The sequence below is a fragment of the Echinops telfairi genome, unplaced genomic scaffold (genome assembly GCF_000313985.2).
Source record: "Echinops telfairi isolate 266 unplaced genomic scaffold, ASM31398v2 ScPeMD7_23;HRSCAF=83, whole genome shotgun sequence".
Classification (NCBI taxonomy): Eukaryota; Metazoa; Chordata; class Mammalia; order Afrosoricida; family Tenrecidae; genus Echinops; species Echinops telfairi.
Window position 1 is genome coordinate 82241777 of NW_022103920.1, and position 20002 is coordinate 82261778.

The 20002-nt window shown below is 42.6% G+C and overlaps 1 protein-coding gene across 2 annotated transcripts in view; it reads right to left on the reverse strand.

The window, feature by feature from the left end:
• Window positions 1–20002, reverse strand: part of CUNH7orf31 (chromosome unknown C7orf31 homolog) — a 57513-nt gene that overhangs the window by 6505 nt on the left and 31006 nt on the right. Inside the window, exons 4-7 of one of the 2 annotated variants that reach the window (XM_004702726.2) lie at window positions 17573–17644; window positions 13999–14028; window positions 7372–7556; window positions 6239–6327 (exon numbers count right to left, since the gene is read on the reverse strand). In XM_004702726.2, the coding sequence (XP_004702783.1) occupies window positions 6239–6327; window positions 7372–7556; window positions 13999–14028; window positions 17573–17644 (376 nt within the window). The remainder of the gene's footprint in view (window positions 1–6238; window positions 6328–7371; window positions 7557–13998; window positions 14029–17572; window positions 17645–20002) is intronic. The other variant, XM_045288840.1, reaches the window with a different exon arrangement.

Below are 20002 nucleotides of genomic sequence, written 5' to 3' on the forward strand. Positions count from 1 at the left end.
CATAATAACATTTGCTAGTTTTTGGAGTGCTTGGCTATCTCAGTTAATCCTCAAATCCCATGAAGTCTGGAAGGCAAATTTTCCTGACATTACACAGATACATTTTGTGATTGAAGCTGAGACAAAAGTAATATATCTAATCTAACACCACCTAGAAAATCACAGATATGAAATGAACTAGAATTTATGATTCTTGATTTTAAAAAAAAACCCTGTAACATACACAGAGTGGAGCTGAGCCTTGTGAAATTATTAAGTGTTTGAGAGGCAGGGGTGCTGATGGGAGGTCATTCCAGGATTAGCATGAACCCAAGTTTGGATGATGAGTTGAAAAAAGGTAGGCAGTGAGTGGAACCAGGCTGAGAGTGGAGCCAGATGGAGAAGGGCCCTCCCCCCTTGGTTAAAGCATCTCTGTGCACTCAGGCAAACGAGGACTTTCAAGATTAATCTCATATGATTGGTTGCTCTAAGGAGTATGTACTTCCCTGTGTTTTTATCTGAAATGCTGAAAATGGAGCCACAGGGGTCAGTTTGGTTCCAGGTCAGAAGGGTGTCTATGGGCTATAGACGCAGGGGTTCCACCAGTCTCTGTCATGCCAGCAAGCCTGATTTTTTTTTTAATGACTTTTAATTTTGCTCCACATTTTGCTCCCACTCTATCCAGGCCCTCCTACTGTGCTCCTTTCGGAGTGGTCAGCAGGGGTTGGCAGGCATCATCTAGCTCTTGTGGTCTCAGTTGAGAGGCCTGGGTTCACCTAGCCCGTGAGAACTTTGGACTGATGGTTTGCTGGTGTGTTGGATTGTGTCACTCTTCTTTGCTCCCAATGGGGAGAGTTAGGGAGAGGGTTTCCTTGAAGGAAGGAAAGATACAGCGAAGTAGATGGTTCCTTAAGAATGTTTCTCCTTCATTTTAAAAATGTATTTTGTTGTTATTGTTGTGAAGCGTGCAGCAGCAACCCACACACCCCTTCGACAGGTTCCACACATACAATCCAGGGGCCCTGAGTGTACTTCCTATCTAGTCTTTGGAGAAATTCTGCTCTGCACTTCTTCCCTTTTGATTAGGATCATTCCTAAGAGTCTTTAAGGAACGCATTCAGTAATGGTAGCTGGGTGCTATCCTGTTCTTCTGGCAAAGGAGATAGCCCTTCATCGAGGCATTTAGCCACACATCTCATATCTGCCTATTCCTGATGCTCTTTTTGTTGCTCTAGGTCAGGGTGGGGGACATCCAACCCGAGGGCTGTAAAAGGCCCTAGAAATCATCAATACAGCTAACATCACAGGCCTCACCAAGGAGAGGCCGTTCCAGCCATCACATTAGCAGTGCGTTAATTAAATGTTTGACCAGTGTGGCCTGAGAATGATATTATAATGTCCAAATGGCCCTATGCACAAAAAAGGTTCCCCACCCCTGCAGGTGAATGGAGTTCAGTTGTTGTGCAAGCTTTTACGATTCCCAGCACTACACAATGGATTAGGCAGCGGTTCTCAACCTGTGGGTCATGACCCCTTTGGAGGTCAAACGACCCTTTCACAGGGGTTGCCCGATTCATAACAATTCGTAGCAAAATGACAGTTATGAAGTAGCAAAGAAAATAATTTGATGGTTGGTGGGGTCACCACAACACAAGGAGCTGTATTAAAGGGTCGTGCCATGAGGAAGGTTGAGAGCCACTGCACTAGGGGGTAGAAGGGAAACAATACAGTGTTAGGCCAAGGACCTGGGCTTCCCCCTTCAACCATGACCTTACGTGGTTTATACACTAAGGAAACAAAGCCTGTGAGGTGCTTGCTTGTACATCTGCATATACTCGTGCATAAGCTGAGCTTTGTTTTTTTTTAAGCTAAGTGTTTCAGCACATTTTTAATGACGTTTTTGTGGTAAAATTAGGTGCCTCGGCTGATATTCAGGTCGGCTTATACTCAAGTATATATGGTGTGTGGCCTCAGAAACTGGTACTTTGAGGGGGGCAGGGTCATTTTTATATCATACAACTGCTCACAATTGAACTTTTAATAGGTGTGCAACTTATTAAGAGCAATGACAATTATTGGTGGTACAACCCTACTCTTAATCAATGTGGTTTCTCTATCATCATAAATAATTCCCTTTCCTTGGTAACCACTAGGACATGGGCCTGCCATTCTAGTTAGGCAAAGGTTTACAGAGCCGGTCATGTTCCCTTTAACAATTCCTGTGTTTGAGTTCATCTCATTGGTGGTAATCCCTACAATGTAATATCACTCATCCCGATTCTACACTTGCTTCCCATTCCCATTGCTCCTTCTTTCTGAACCTTGCTGAGCTTGCTCTTGGGGTAAACGCTGTCTCGTTCATATCAAATGGCTGAGTATTCTAAATGTGTTTACCTCCTCAGTGCTCTCATTGTCCATATACACCTGTCAATTGATGAGCTGAAATTTGAACCAGGGGTGGGGGCAGTTCGTCTTAAGGCCTGAAGGGTGACTGAAGCTCTGGGAGTCCCATCAGACTCTATCCATCTGTAACCCTGAACAGAAATCGATTTTGAGGGCTACGGAGGAGCAGGTGGAGAGTACGGAGGGACTGGCCTCCTCATACACTGCTGGTGTATGTAAGTTGTACTGCCTGCACAACTTTACAACCATTGTGGAGAGTGGTATGGTGCTTCTTCAAACAAGTGGGAGCAGCAACACCACGTGACCCAGCAGTCTTTCTACTCAGCACATGCTAAAGAAACCAGGACCCAACACGGACGGGTGTCTGCGAACCATGTTTATCGCAGCACTATGTAGAACAGCCAGAAGATGGACACCACTGAGATGTCCGTGGGTGGAGGAATGGATAAATAAAGTTTGGTACATACATACAATAGGAGACTATGCATCGCTAAAGAATGATGCTGAAACGGTCAAACACCTGATAGCATGGGTACATGTGGAGGATATTATGCTGAGTAAAGTTCGGCAATCACAAAAAGATGATCACTGTTATACATTTTTTTTAAAATCAAGGAAAAAACATTTTCGTATAAAAAGATATAAACGTTGGTGGCTTGGGGAAGGGGTAGGGAAGGGAGGGGGAGAGAGGGAGGCAGAAGCAAAGATAAATTTAAAAAATAAATAAAAACTTGGATTTTGTAGTAGTGAGTTTTTCTTAAGTTAGACATGCCCTTCGGTGCAAAAGCACAACTGACCCATGCACTCTGCTTTCCGCACCTTTAAGGAAAAGAAGAGTCCATCCAAGGGTTTCTTCGGACCTGTCGGACCTGTGTGCAGAAGACTAGAAGGCAGGGAAGGCAGGGGAGGCCTCCGCTCCAAGAAACCGAGCTGGGAAATGTTATATAAAATACATACGGGAACATAATTGCATCTTTCGGATAGCCAATGACACTAAGAGTCTTTTCATGCATTTGGTGTTTATTTAAATGTCTTCCTTTGCCATTTTGTGTTGTCTTGTTGTTAAGCTCTTGGACTTTTAGATGCATTCTAGTTATTAGATTCTGATTGGAGATATAATTTCTGCAGCTATTCTCTCAGGGGTTTATATTTTCACTCTTTTAGTAAGGTCTTTGATGAACAAAAGGTTAAAATTCTTACAATTTTGTCTTTTGCTGTTTGATCTGTTCACATGAACTATATTAGATATGCTATTGTATGAGACACACCATTATATTAGGTAGTCCATTGTTGTTGCAGCTACACATGGCAGTGTTGCCCCTGCTTGTTCTTCTGAGAATTTTATGGTCTTAGTTTGCACATTTAGTCCTTAATCCATTTTGTTTTTCTGTATGGTAGGAAGCACGGATCCCGTTTCATTTTTATGCATGTAGGAATTCAATTTTCCCAGCACCATTTATTGAAGAGAATTGTCTTTCCACATCAAATTGACTTAACCCTTTTGTAAAAAATCAGTTGATGATGGGTATGTGGGTTTACTTCTAGACTTCCAGGTCTATTCCTGAGTGTGAGTTCTACTCAAACTAGGTTGTTCTGACTATGGAGCTGTATCCTTTAAAGTGAGGAAATGTGCATCTTCCTAGTTTATTTTTCTTGTTCAATAGCATAAGCTATTCAGGGCCTCTTGCTACTCCCCATATAGTTGAGGATTGTTTTTTCTATGTAAAGAAGGATTTTGGAATTTTGATCATGATTATCTGGCATCTAGAGATCTCTTTGGGTAGTACTGACATCTTAACAATATTGTCTTCCAATCCATGAACAACATAGGCTATCTTTCCATTTATTTAAGTCTTCTTCAATATCTTTCAGCAGCGTTTTATCGTTTTTATTGTATTAAATCTTTCACATCCCTGGTTAGATTTATTCCTAAGGATTTTATTTTCCTAGATACTTTGCAAGTAGATTTGTTTCCCTAATAACCATCTCAGTTATCTCGCTGAAGTGTATAGAAACTCAACTGATTTTTGTTTGTTGACTGTGCCCTGGACATTGCTAAATTCCTCTGTTAGATCTAGAAGTTTTCTAGTGGACTCTGGGATTTTCTGTACCTAGGGTCATATGATCATAAATAGAAATAATTTTACTAGTTCTTTTCTAATCTGATACTTTAATTTCTTGTTGTTGTTGGTTTTTTTTTTGTCTTATTGCTCTGGTTAGGACTTCTAATATAAACTGAACAGAAATGATAAGACACTTTTATCTCATGCCTCATCCAAGGGGAAAGCTCACAATCTTTTTCCATTAAGAATAATGTTGTTGTTGGCTTTCATGTCCTAAGAGGCTGCAAAAAACTCATGGAAAAATTCTATTATCTTTTAGTTCCATCTTCCACTAATTTTTTGAGGTGCCTTTGTATGCCCTGAGCCATACTGAGGAATTTTCCTTCTATCTTTAGGGTTTTCATCAACAAAGGTATTAGATTTTATCAAATACTTTTTCTTATCGTGCAGTTCCTTTGCCTTTGTTCTATTGATGTGGTGCATTACACTGCTGGCCTTTCTTTCTTTCTTCCCCGATCCCCCAGTAGTTTAGGTTGGCATAGAATTCACAGACCATACAGTTCAACAGTTTAGTCACATCAAGAAGAGTTATACAATCATCACAAGCTGACTGATTTTCTAGTGTAGAACTGTCCCTACATTCCTGGAATTAACGCCTCTTGGTCATGGTGTATGACTCTTTTAATATGTTGTTGGATTCTGTTCACTAGCATTTTGTTGAGAATTTTTGCACATGTTCATAAGAAACTAGAGCCTGTGGTTTTGTTTGTGGTATCTTTGTCTGGTTTGGGTACTGGGGTTGTGTTTGCTTTGTATAATAAATACCAGTGTATCCCATCCTTCTCTAGCTTTGGCAAGAGTTTAAAATGGTATTGGTACCAATTCCCTAAATTTTAGGTAGAAATACCCAGTGAAGCCATTGTATCTGGCAAAGATTCTTCTTGAAATGTAACTGTACTTACCACATATATTCGTGTATAAGCGGAGTTTATCAGCACATTTTTAATGCAGTTTTTGTGGTAAAATTAGGTGCCATGGCTGATATTCGGGTCAGCTTATCCTCGACTATATACGGTATGTATTTTATGCAGCAGGACATTGTCTATTCCATAGTTAAGTATGTGACACTGAATTCGCCATACTCTCGGGTGCCATGATGACCTTTCCAGGTAAAAGTCACATAGTTCTAGCCTTCCAACCGTGTTGCCTGCTTGGCTCATAGGTTGTTGGATGCAAGAAAATGATGTGTGGAAAATGCTTGCCACTGGCCTCTCATCAAGTAACCGGTCAGCAAATGTTGGTTCATTTAATCTTCCAGTGCTTTGATATTTTCTGTCATGATTTAAAACTTTATCTTTGTAATCATGTGGAGGTGCGACACAGTGGGTAAGAGTTGAGACTGGAGTTTCATAAACCTGAGCTCTGTGTTCACGAGATAGTCACCAACTCTCTAGTGAATGTTTCCGAAAATTTCCCATTCACTCTATGTGGTCTGGAGGTATTTGCTGTGTTAGGGTCACAAGAATAGGGTTGGGGCGACTCGTGGGGGACATGCAGTCCTCCACCACCATCTTTCTGGGGAAACTTTTTCATTTGGTAACTGGAAACATTACACCACTGTCAAAAATATTTGAAATCCGCTAAGAAAAATTTATAAACCTTGATTCGTAATAAAAAACCCCACATTTTAAATGTATATATAAAATAAAAACAGTTAATCTTTTGGATGTTTATAAAATTATCGAACAAAACATAGTTTTGCTTTGCTTTGAGCACATTAGTAAGATACTTACATCATAGTACACATGCTGACCCGGCCAAGTCAAGGCCTTCTTCTTGGAGTCGGAGGGGACTGCCACCAGCTCATGTCTGTAGGGGTTACCTGAACATTCCAGGAAAAGGATTAGTATGCTGAATGACGACAGGCTTCTAACTCATGGCTTCATAGAAACAAGCTACTAGCAGGTAGGTAAGAATGCTAGTGCACATTACAGATATGTAATCTTAGCTCTTGGGTTGCAACCTGCTCTAGAGTTCTTGCCCCTTAAAGAGCAGTGTGTAGGGTCACACACAGCCTCTGACCCCAGTGCGCTCAGCAAGACTGTTACTGTCTGAGCTCTGCAGCACCTTCTCTATGCTGCCTCTCAACATGTTACTGGTTTCCAGTGCCATTTTTTTATCCTTGGGCCTTACCTACCTCATAGCCTGACCTCACTCGACAAACGGGACTCTCTCTGCCTGTATGCGTCTTTTCTGTTACCTTCAGTTACTCTCTTTTCTAGTATGGTCACGCTTTTTCCAGAAGCTTCGGCTCTGCTTTCACACACGTGCAGGCCACCTCACAAGAGCTGGGCTAGAGAAACAAGATGTCTGGTGCACGGGGTTACTGTCCTCCCGAATCAAACCCTTCCCAGAAGACCCATGGCTTGCATCTGGGAGAAGACACTCAGGTGTCAAGAGGACCTGAACAAACGGCTCCCTTTACTTTCACAGTCTCCTTTCAATCAGTCTCTCAGCCTCCTCGCCTCTCTGCTATCCGTCCAGCCTCTGAGGAACAGAACCAAATGCTGCAATGGCGGGATTTTCAAAAGCTAACCCCAAAGCGAGAGCAGGAGGTGGAGAGAAAAATAGGAATGTGAGTCGAAGGGAAGCCACCAGTTCCACAGAGTTCTGGGGTCTGCGCTTCCCCTGGGAGGCTGTGGGAAAGCAGAGAGGCAGGACCCTCTGCAGAGGGCCTGATGCAGTGGGCTGTGGAGAGGCCCCAGCTGATCCTAACGGGCAGGCCCAGTGGACAGCCACTTTCCTCATCTACTCATAAGTCCCATGCTTGTCCCCGAAGTCCTTTGTACTACATGCCTTCTTTACTTTTATTCTCGAAAAGACTCCAATAATACAAGAATTCTTCTGATTCCACATCCCATTTTACCTTTTGTCTTCGCAGTGACCATTGAATCGTAAGTCTTCGCTGGCATGGTTGGGGGGAACGGTTGTTGGCTTCGGGCCTTAATGCCAGTGTAGAGTTCCTTGGGCGATGTGAAGGTTGGGAACATGGCATCCCGGGAGATGTGGGTGTGGTAGGGGTGTTCAATTGGATACGGGAAGTAGATTTCTCTAAGACGTTGTTGAGCAGACAAGAAAGGGTGAAACAACACAGAATGGGAAAAGTACAGTCACAAACATCACCATCAAGTATTAATTGGGACCCGGCTTTGCACCAGGTCCTCCTCTCCTCTCCAGGGTACGATAGTGACCCAGCCAAAGCCTTGTACTCATGGAGCTGGCACTCTGGGTCCATGTGTACTATAAAACGTATGAAATTGTCCTAATTTTGTTAGATGCACAAGACATACATTTTACTTGATTTTATATTTCATACCTGAATTCTTTATCAGAAAATAAACAATGCTTTCATAATGGACATAAGATTGGAAGTCTTAAGAGTGATGGAAAAGCTTGCAAACAGATCATAGTGATGGCCGAGCAAGATAAGGAACACACTGTCACTGTAAAACATGTTGAAATGACACACGCATTGTTACATATGCTCCTGTTTTTGTTGGCTGCTACTGAACCGCCCCAACTCTCGGCGACCTCATGCACCAATGAACAAACGGCTGCCCAGTCATGTGCCATTTCCAGGGCTGGTTGTAGATGGGAACTGTGATCCCTGGGTTTTCATTAGCTGATTTCCAGGAAACACCCCATCTTTTTTCTTTGTCTGTCTCAGCGTAGCCTCTCCCTTGCTACTTGTTCAGCTCCCACAAACAGATGAGCAATGGGTGTGCATGAGATGCACTGGCCGGTGATTGGACCCGGGTCTTCTGCATGGAAAGTGAACAATCTACCACTGACCTGCCGCTGATCCCTACATATGCAGGGGCTTCAAAAAAGCTCTTGGAAAATGCAATTAAAGATGAAGAAATTTCCCTACACACTTAGTGAAGCTCCCTTGTCTATATTTACCAGAATACAAAAATAAAATGAATTCAACAACAATATTACCATGCAGCAGCAGAAGCAATAGACTTTCATGGTGTTTGGAATGCTACCAGAAGAATTTCTAGCTAGTTTCCACTTCTACCTCTGGCTTTAAGGGGGTTGGAGGTTACTCCAATTACGTGTAGGAATGTTTTGGGCATTCGATTTCAGTAGTGCAAAGTTGCACTGCAAGTTTCAGCTCAGAGCATCTGTCTCTTTGAGAAATCAACTAGCAAAAATATACTGCTTGTTTATATTCAGTGCTGTTTAGAAGTTTTTTAAGAACCCCAAATAGCTAGTCCAGGGAAGGATGAAGGTCACAGGAATATCCTGTCATCTGGAGAAGTGGCATAACTTAAAGAAGTTCTTGTGGGAGCTGTGGGAGCTAAATTTACGGGGTACAGTTGGAAATTGAATTAGGAGAAGCAAGGCCAGGTTAGCCCCCAACGTGCAAAGGCACGGGCATGCTGGGAGAAGTGCTCCAACTCCCAGGTGTGGCCGCTCAGTGCACTTGTGGGAGGAGAGAAAGGGAGGAGTTTAGGGGTCACCTGTGTTTATCATCCTCTTCCAGAGAAGCTACGGGGAAGCTGTTGACATCTACACTTCCCAGGCCCAAGTAATAAAGATGGGAGTGGTTTATTAGTGTTGTAGCTGTTGTTGTTAATCATTAACGGCATGTCCTGAATGTAATTCCTGCAACTCACTCGGCATTCACAAGTATCCAAAGACCTTTTCTGTTGGCAATAGATTGGTATGGCTGTGCCATAAAATATTCATACCAGGTTTTCCTAAACTACATCCACGTCCAAGGGAAATGATATGACAGGCTCAGAAATCAGTCTCACGGGTCCCACATCTTACCAGCCTAATAAGGCACATGGAAGAACATAGCAGAATCAAACTGCATTTTCTACTCATATACGTAAACTTGCACATATTAATGCAACCATAGTTTTTCAGCTTATTCTAGTCCCAATTCTATTTCAACTTATTCCATTAGCAACTCTTTCTGGTATGCCTGTGACTGAATGCATGCTGGTTCTGGAACTGCATTTGAACCTGGCCTTTCTGGTTCACTCCCCACTGTTCCCAGACTCTCTCCTCCTGGTCCGGTCCCTTGCTTTGCATGTGCATGCCTCTCCGGAGGAAGAGAATAAGCTTTACAGTGCGGTTGCTACGTGCCATCCAGTTGACTTTTGATTTACAGAGAGTTTAAGTGACAACGTAGAACTGACTTCTAGAGTTTCCGAGGCTGTAATCTTTTTGGAAGCTGATCTCCAGCTCTTCCTCCCATGGGACTGCTGGGTGGGTTTGAACTGACCACCCTTTGGTTAGTGCTTGAGTGTGTAACGCTTTATATTTCACTGCATGGCCATCGAGTCAATGTTGACTCATAGTGAGCCTACAGAACAGGGTAGAACTGCCTCTGTGGGATTCGAACTTTTTACAGCATGGAAAGCCTTGCTTTTCTCTGGTGGAGCAGCTACCGTGGAGTTAGCTAGCAGCCCAAGGAGTAACCACTGTGTCACCAGGGCTCCTGGCTTTATATCAGACAAAACCCATCTCTCCTGACCAATGTCAACTACACAGTCTCTTCATGCCCACAAATATGTCATAGCTTTATTCATACAAATGAAGTTCTACTTAGCCTGCATTTAGCTCACTTATTTTCAAGCTAATATGTAAGGGGAAATTAATTTGAATAAACTGTATTTATCATTAAACGTTGGATATTGGAAAAAATGTACAAATGAACATCACTTTGTAGTTTATGGAATGAGGTTGATCCAGGACTGCTTCACTGAAGAAGCAGGGGCCCTACAGTGTCTTCTGCACTGGTACCACTGGACCACAAGGAGTCAAAACTCTCACTGCTGCCATCAAATGGATTCTGACTCATGGTGACCCTATGAGACAGGGTAGGCCACTGTTGGCCCATTAGTAGGCCACTGGAGAACCCTTTGCAGAGGGGTCTTAGGGAGGAGACGAGCGAGTCAAGGTGGAATGTAGCAACGATGAAAAATACAACTTTCCTTTAGTTCCTAAAAGGTTCCTCCCCCTCTCCCTTGCCACTATCATGATCCGAATTCTACCTTGCAAGTCTGGCTAGACCGAGGATGTACACTGGTACAGATAGGAACTGGAAACAGGAAATCCAGGGCCAGTGGTGTGAGTGGCGATACTGGGAGTATAGAGGGAGAGTGGGTTGGAAAGGGGGAACCGATTACAAGGATCTTCATGTGACCTCCTCCCTGGGAAGGACAACAGAAAAGTGGGTGAAGGGAGATGTAGGACAGGGCAAGATATGACAAAATAATAATTTATAAATTATCAAGGGTTCATGAGGGAGGGGGGAGGGGGAAGGGAGGGGGAAAATGAGGACCTGATGCCAGGGGCTTAAGTGGAGAGCAAATGTTTTGAGAATGATGAGGGCAATGAATGTACAAATGCTTTACACTATCGATGTATGTATGGATTGTGATAAGAATTGTATGAGCCCCAAATAAAAACAATTTTAAAAAAAGAGAAGGTAAACAAGTACTCCCTCAATGCAAGAACACTTTGTTCTAATAACCTGACATTCCATCATGCTCACCTTCCCAATACAATTGATGAAGAGAAAATAGGTGCATAAGCAAATGTGGAGAAAGCTAGCTATCAAAAGATGTAACGGCTGGGGTCTTAAAGACTTGAAGATAAACAAGCAGCCATCTAGCAACAAAGTCCACATGGAAGAAGCACACCAGCCTGCGTGATCATGAGGTGTCAATGGGATCAGGTATCAGGCATCAAAGACCCAGAACAAAAAATCTTATCATTGTGAATGAGGGGGAGTACTGAGTGGAGACCCAAAGCCCATCTGTAGACAATTACACATCCCCTTACAGAAGGGTCACATGGAAGAGACCAACCAGTCAGGGTGCAGTATAGCACCAATGAAACACATAACTTTCCTCTAGTTCTTTAATGCTTCCTCCTCCCCACTGTCATGAACCTAATTCTACGTTACAAATCCCGCTAAATCAGAGCATGTACAGGGGTACAGATAAGAGCTGGAAACACAGGGAATCCAGGACCGATAAACCCATCTGGACCAATATTGAGAGTAGCCATACCAGGAGGGTAAGGGGAAAGTGGGGGAGAAAGGGGGCATGATCACAAGGATCTATATATAACCCCCTCCCAGGGGGACGGACAACAGAAAAATGGGTGAAGGGAGACATTGGTCAGTGTAAGACGTGAAAAAAATAATAATTTATAAATTATCAAGGGTTCATGAGGGAGTGAAAAAATAGGAGCTGATACCAAGGGCTCGAGTAGAAAGAGAATGCTTTGGAAATGATGAGGGCAACGTGTGTACAAGTGTGCTGACACATGGATGTGTGTGTGGACTGTGATGAGAGTACGAGCTGCATGAGCCCCCAGTAAAATCATAAAAAACAGGAGTACAATTGCCCCTTTGGATTTCTAAGACTTTAACGCATTACTGGAAACTAAAGTTAAGATTCCTATTTAAATTGGGGATACAAGTGTATGAGGACATGGCTACATTGTGTTCTCTTCACGGTAGGACTATTAGAAAACAAGCATGTTCTTATCCAGTGGCTGGTACAGATTGCCTTTTCACTCTGCGTTGCGCCCTCCACAGAGAGGGCGTGCCAAGGAGAAGGCCGACACGTAAGCGTGCCCCTAACCACAGACACACGGACACGAGCCTGCGTTTCTGACATGGGAGCCATTCAGTTAGAGGCACGGACTGTCTCTAGACACAGCCTGCCCAGTTTTAAACATTATTTCATTATTATTAGTATTAATCATTTTATTAAGGGGATCTTACAAATCTTACGACAGTCCATCATTCAGTTATGTTAAGCACACTTGTACATATGTTGCCATTAACATCTCCAAAACATTTTCTTTCTACTTGAGCCCTTGGTAGCCTCTTCCCCACCCCCTTGTGAAGCTTTGATCAATTATATATTGTTGTTGCTGTTTCCTGCCTTACACTGTTGTTGTCTCCCTTCACCCACGTTTCTGTTATTCATCCCCCTGTGGAGTGCTGCCCAGTTTTTGTCATCGGGATGCCACACAGCTTTTCAAAGGGGGCATTTGACTTCAGGCCAGAGAAGGCGCCTTGAGGACTTACTGGCTACAAGCAGAAGCATGAATCTGATAAAATAACACAGCAATAGGCATTTCTTTTCATGTCGCTAACAAGATAAGTGAAAGGTCCCTAACAGGTTCTTCATGTAGTTTACACACACACACACACACACACACACACACACACACACACACACACACACACCTTGACATTTTCTATCCCTCTCCCACAAAAGGAACAAGGGCTCTTTGAAGAGAAATGGTTCATTCTCATGCTGAGGCAGGACATATACTTGGAACAAACAAATGAAGCTCTTCCCAAGGTTGGGATCTGACAAGGGGACTTGGGAAGCGGCCTGAAGAACTCCTGAACCCACCCCGAGCAACAAAGCGCCAGGACTTCAGAGAGTTCTGGAAAAATGCAATTAGGAGACCATGGAATTGTTCTGCCAGCGTTTTGAAACCAACCCCCTCATACATTAGTACTGGATTATAAACCCAAGTATAAATGCCCATAGTGATATGAATGAATGAGTGAATAAGCAGAAATGGAGAGAAGAGACCAATTCCTCGAGCAGAAGAATTCCAAATCATTGATGTGGACATTCTGCCTCAAGGAGATGGAGCCTAGTCCAGACTCCTGAAGTGTGGCTATCCATAGTGACTTGCTCCCAAAGACAACACTACAGAGAGGAGGAAACAAAGAGTAACTTCCCATTGGAGAAACCTGACCACCGCCACGTCAGCCAGGGGACCAAGGTCAGCATCCACACTGAGACATTGTTGGCAGGATACAGCCTCGATATAGGGTGTACTGGAAACCACAACTGCCTCTGGTTTCTTCCCCCAGACACATCACCCTGCCTCATCATGAGACATGCGCCAGGCGAGTCCCAATGGAGGGTACGCTTCAAACATCTAGCTAGCAAATCCCAAATTGCTAAAGTCGTCAAAACCAAGGAGAGTCTGAGAAACCATCAATCCAAGAGAAATGTAAAGACCCCTTAGATTAAATGTTATAAAGTATTCCAGATAGAGCCATGGGCAGAAAAAAAAAGGGCATGGTTGAGGGGGGCGGGGAAGGAAGTATGAATAAAGTGTGGATTTAAATGAACAATAATACAGTAGTTTGGGTCATTGGTTATGAAAAATGTACCATGCCAATGGGGACTGGTGTGAGAGGTATCAGGAACTCTCCGTATCACCTTCTCAATACTAAAATTATTCTAAGCAACAAATCTAAAATTATCCTAAAATTAAAAGTTTATTTTAAAAAGATTGGCAGGAGATCTAGTTGGATTAAATCAATGACCCAGTCACCTTGGACATGCACCTGCCCCTCCTCCCAGTTGTTCAAACACAGCTTCCCTGAAAGGTCTCATTAGTCCTCATGCTGATCTGAGACATGGCCACGCACCCAGGGATTTTGCTGGACTATAACACGGAAAGAGAGTATAAGGTGCACACTTACTGTAGCATAGCACTGGGTGGTTTGGGGCTCCTAGAATAGAAACAGGAAACGAATTATAATAAAGAAGCAGGAAAGAAACAGTAATAAAATAATACTAAGGATTAAAAAAAGTTTATTTTCCTATTAGAAATTTGCTTAGAAATAAAGAGGTTTCTTCCTCATTTCTACACTACTGTGTCATTAAGATAATACTCTGGGAACACGGAGTTTTGACAAGACAAAAAAAGACGTGATCTCCATATCTATGTGGTCTATTGATCTTTCTGTCCCCCTTTTCCCATTCCATTTATTCCAACTCAGCCCCACATGCTAGACTTTTTGCCTTGCTTATTGGTGGTGCAGGTTGAGGGGCTGACTCCTCTCCTCACAGAGCCCTGGCTCTGACTGCCCCTCATGTTGGTAGTCAGGCAGGCACAGGAGTGCTCTGAGGGAGGCTGGCATCACATGTGTGATGCAATCATGCAACCTGAACTGACCCAAGTGTGACCTGGTTGGCGAGGATATGTAAGTACTGCATGTGCTTTCTCCCTTTGCCCAGATTGCTGATCGCCCATGGTTAGCATGTTGCCAGTCAACAGAGAGGCTGGCACAGAACTCTCCAAGTTCTTGGAAGCTTGCTTTTTCTGAACCACTGCATTTCTGTGCCGTTCCGAGCCTTGGGGTCAAGGAATCAGAGGGCAGCCCTGGAACAAAGGCCATCCAGAGAGGAAGAACCACCCGATTGCAGTGGATTTTAGTGATTCCTTCCAGCCCCTGGAAGAAAGTATGATTCTGAGATTTTTGGCATGAAAGCGGAATAAGGTGTCATCAGTTTGATAGTACATGTCACTGAAATTGAATGTACTGTCTAGTTTTGTTATATGTTCCTTCGAGCGACAGGGCATTCTCCAGAAAGGGGAACATACGCTATAGAACTGTATTGTCCCATAGTGTATTATGAAGACTCAATTCGCCCAAACCATGAAAGGGTTATCTCCGTCTGCAGACTCTGAGTTGGTAGGCTCGGCACTGGAAAAGCATGCTTGTCTTCCTGCTATATTTCTGGATGAGTTGGGGGTTGGGGAGGAGATGAATATAGCAACTCAAGAGATCTAGAGTTACTAGATTGGCTACTATATATAAAGTATTAAATTGGCATCTAAAATTGTTCACAAGTGACAAATTTAGCTGTCGTGTTGATTATATGCTTAAAATAGATTTGACAAGAAAGGGAGGGGGACTTTAAACATAAAGCAAACATATAAAACCCCTCAAAATTTGCAAGGATAAAATGAAAATAAGAGCACACCTCTTTAATCTGGCCAGTTCATCGGTTTACTGCCATGCCCCGTCTGTTTTGAAAATGTCACTAATCTCAAACTGCCATATCTTTTCCCCATGAAACTGCTGGGGGGCTCAAGGACCGACCTTTCTGATAGTGGCTCAAGGCTTTATTTAACCACTGCCCCACCATCCGGGGTTCTAACAAATTCCATGTCTCTTTGGTTCCCTCTAGTGGCTCAACTCCGCATAACGCCTTTCCTATTAACAGATTCTTAACAAAATGTTTGCTTCTGGAACAATCCTAATGGAAGCTCTGGGTAGAGGTTACCTGTTGAGCGGATAACCGCAAGGTCAGCAGTTAGACACCACCAGCCATTTCTCGTGAGAAAGATGGAGTTTTTACTTCCGTAAGGAGTTACAGCCTCAGAAACCCAGAGGGGCATCCTGCCCTGTCCTACAATGGCAGTGATTTGGGAGAGTTGGAACAATTTTAATAGGAAGTTAGGAGGCATAGTGGGCTATGCATAGGACTCAAAACCAAATTCATTGCCAATGAAGCAAATCCAACTCACAGTGACTAGGACAGGGTACAACTGCCTCAGTGGGTTTCCAAACAGGAACTCCTCTTTCTCCTGGGAGCAGTTAGCATTCCGACACATACCATCTGCACACAGCTGCCCACCTTAAAAACTGGCTAAAGACAAAGAAGGTGAGCATTTCAGACCCTCCAGGTGCTCCTCGCGACAAAGACGTGGCAGTCTGCGTCGGTAAAGATTTAAACCCGGGCTCTCCTATAGGGGCAAGTCTACCCTCTCTACAGCTTCACTACAATCAGTTACAATCGACTCAATGGCAATGGATAATAATTCTAATAGGTAAAGAAGTGATCTGTTCATTGTTACATCAATATCGTCAAATTAAAATTTTACTTTTAATACATATGACATTCTATTTCAACGAAAAGTTTATGGGAGCAGAAAGGATTTCCAAAGCTGTAAATCTCTTTGGGAGGAGACAGATCATCTTTCTCATTTCAATGTGTGTAAGTGGGAATCTACTCATTGACAGTGGGTGAACGTACACATACCAGAAAACAACACCCCTGGAATAAGCGAAGTATAAGTTAACAGCCAGCATTCCTTATTTAAAGGCTCCCTGGTGGTTGATAACGACAATGTCCATAGTTCAAAACCACTAGTTCCTTTGCACAAGAGAGCACAGTAAAGATTTGTGGCCCCAGCCACCCAGAGGGACAGTTCTACTCTGTCCTCCAGGGTCCCCTGAGGCAGAATGGACTCAACAGTGAGCCCTAGAGACTCCTAATTCAGGTCCGGGTGGCACTGTCCAGTAAGTGCTGGACTACTAACCATGACTTCAGCCATACCAGCCACTCAGTGGAAGAAAGAGGAGTCTCCCTTCATAAAAAGTTACAGTCTTGGAAATCCTCAGAATATGAGTGGCTATGAGTCAGAACCGACTTGACGGCAATGGGTTTTTTGTTAGTTAGTTATTCTTTATCCAAACATCCCTGGTGGCACAGTGGTTAAGTACTTGGCTGCCAACTGTAGGTCAGTAGTCTGAACCCACTAGCCATTCCAAGGGAGAAAGACGTGGCAATCTGCAAAGATTCACAGGGTTGAAAACGCTATTGGGCATTTTGACTTTTTCTTTTTTTTCTTTTTAAAATCATGTTATTGGGGACTCGTACAACTCTTATCACAACCCATACAGCCATCGTGTCGAGTACGTTTTCACACTTGTTGCCATCATCGTTCCATTTTTACATTTTCCTTTGGGTTGCTCTGAGTCAATCCTACATTTTTGCTTTATTCTTTATTAAAAATGAGAAGACTTAGGGAGCACTTTAAGAGCTATTTTCATAAGGTAACAACAAACTGCTCTCATAAAAATCAGGTAAACAGATTTTCTTGACAGCCATTGTGAAATTGTTGATGGACTTTTAAAAGAATGCAATGGATATTCTTGAATTAGTAGGTCAAAGGCAGGGAAACTGATCAAGATGACTTGTTTAACCTTTCTAGCATGACTTTGTTATGTTTATTATTTTTTCTTCCCTTATTTAAATGCCAAAAACTATTAGTGGGTTTTTGTTGTTGTTGTTGTTGTTACTGGTTTTATGTTTGATCATCGATTCTGGTACTAATGATCTCTGGGGAATAACAAGAGAACACTGTGGTTACTCTAAAGTTCTCACTTTACGTCCTCTTATTGGTCATATACCTCAGATCCATTCTAAAATGTTCTGTGATCTCATATGAAGAAAGAACCCAAACACCCAATCCAAACTTACAAACAATCATTTCTAATGATGTCATTTTTTCTGTTTTGCGTCAAACAATATAATTGTTCAAAAGGAGGCTTTCTGAAAGGGAAAAAAAAAGACACTAAATTAAACATTTAAAAAATGGACACAATGTAGTGGTGACACAGTAAAAGACTAAAAGACAAATAGATTAATATAATCATGTAGATATAGAAATAGGAGCCCTGGGAATGTAGTGGTTGAGCATTAGGCTGCCAGCCAAAGGGATAATAGTTTGAACCCACTAGCTTCCCTATAGGAGAAATCTGAGGCAGTGTGCTTCCAGAAAAATTTAAGTCATGTCCTAGGAACACCGCAGGCAGCTCTCCTCAGCCCTACAGGCTGCTTTGAGTTGGAATCTATGCCCAGCAGTAGGTTTGGGATCTGGAAATTCAGTATATGAAAAGGTGGCATTTTAAATCAATGGAAAAGTTTACATTTTATCATATATAATGCATGAAAAGTCCACAATCCATTTGGAAAAAAGGAGATTTCTATTTTACATTATTCACAAAGATAAATTCAGGTAGATTAAAACTCTTTAAAGAGTTGGGGGGAAGTCTATAAAATATTAAAAGATAATGCACAAGATATAATTCTTTCTTGGTGATTGAGAATTTTAAGTAAGATTTTTATTTTAAAGGTCAAAATCCAAAAGGAAATTGGAGCGCATCAAATTTTAGAAAGCGTTTGTGAGGCAAAAGACACCAGAAACAAAGTGAAATCAAACAGAGCCTGGAGGAGCTGGGGGTGGGAGGGAGAGAAAGCACGCAGAAATTGGAAGGAGTATTTTCAGAAGTGAGAATAGATAAAAGACATATAGGACATATGGAGAATTAAAAAATCTGTGATGTGCAATTTTAAAAGGGCAAAGAATAAGAACAGAAAAGGAAATATACATGGCCAATGAACAGGGAAAATGTCCATATTAACTATATCCAGAGAAATGCATCCTGATAAAAAAATACCCCTTTATACTCATGAGATCAGCAAAAATTAATAATAGTTTAATAATATAATGTGGTTTGCTGAGTATAGGGCAATGGATACTTTCAGACTCAGGATAAGAATATAAAGTATTGAGGCAACTACTAAAATTACTACTAAAATTAAAAATACTCCTGTATTGAGAACCAGCCAATCTTAGGCGCCAGGTTGTTCATTGCAGTGTAACAACAAAAGGAAACACTAAGAGAATGGCTGCATGAACCATGCTGTTGTGGGGTGTTGTCAAGCCAAGTTCACCTCCTACAGACCCCGTGGGACAGAGTCGAACTGCTCCCCCAAGTATTCTAGGCTGCCATCTTTATGGGAACAAGTCTCCAGGGCTTTCACAGAGTTGCTGGGTGGGTTTGAACCACCTACCTTTCAATTAGCTGCCACGCACTTAAGCGGTGCACCACCAGGGATCCTTAAATAATGTGATGCATCTATGCCATAGAACAGGATGGGAAATTAAAAAAATTATGAGGTAGAGCTGCATTGACCAACCTGGAACCATTTTTAGACTATCGAGAAAGGAAAGCCCAGGTTCCCTAATTACTATCAAGTGATTTCACACATAAAACAAGACCTCGTATATGCAGTGGGCCCACTTATAATAACATAAACATGTAACCAAAAGTGCAGAAGAGGACGCACAAATGTGGTGACATTGTGCCTCCCTCTTGGAGAGCACTGGGATTGAAGGGTAGCGGTCAAAGGGCACTGGGCCTCATTTATCATATTTAATGCTGTCCTGCTCAACTGTCACTTCTATACAGAGTCTGTACTATGTAGTTACTCTACCCAGTATAGACTGAAAGGCAATTTTCTTTCCAGCCTCTGCAACTGGTCCAAGTGTGTGAGGGTTACTTGTACCCATAAGAATGCTCAGTAGAAGAACCCCACTACTGAGGAGGTTCATGAGCGTTAACACTCATTGCGGTGGAGTCCATATGGCCTCACAGAGACTTATTCTATAGGACAGAGTAGAACAAGGTGACCAGACGTCCCGCTTTTGGTGGGACAGTCCTGATTTTTGGAAAGAATGCACGATAAGTTAGGGTATACTGTTTTTGGCTGCCATGTGGCTATTTCGCCAGGATATGAGTTTCATCAATGGTGTCCCACTTTACCAATGTTAAAATCTGGTCACCTTAGAGTAGAACAGCCTCCCAGGATAGTCAAAGCTGTAATCTTTAAAAAAAAAATAATTTTATTAGGGGCTCAGACAACTCTTATCACAATCCATACACACATCAATTGTGTAGAACACATTTATACACTCATTGCCCTCATCATTCTCAAAACATTTCCTCTCCACTTAAGCCCCTGGCATTAGGTCCTCATTTCCCCCCTCCCTTCCCGCTCCCACCTCCCTCATGAGCCCTTGATAACTTATAAATTATTATTTTGTCATATCCTGCCCTGTCTGAT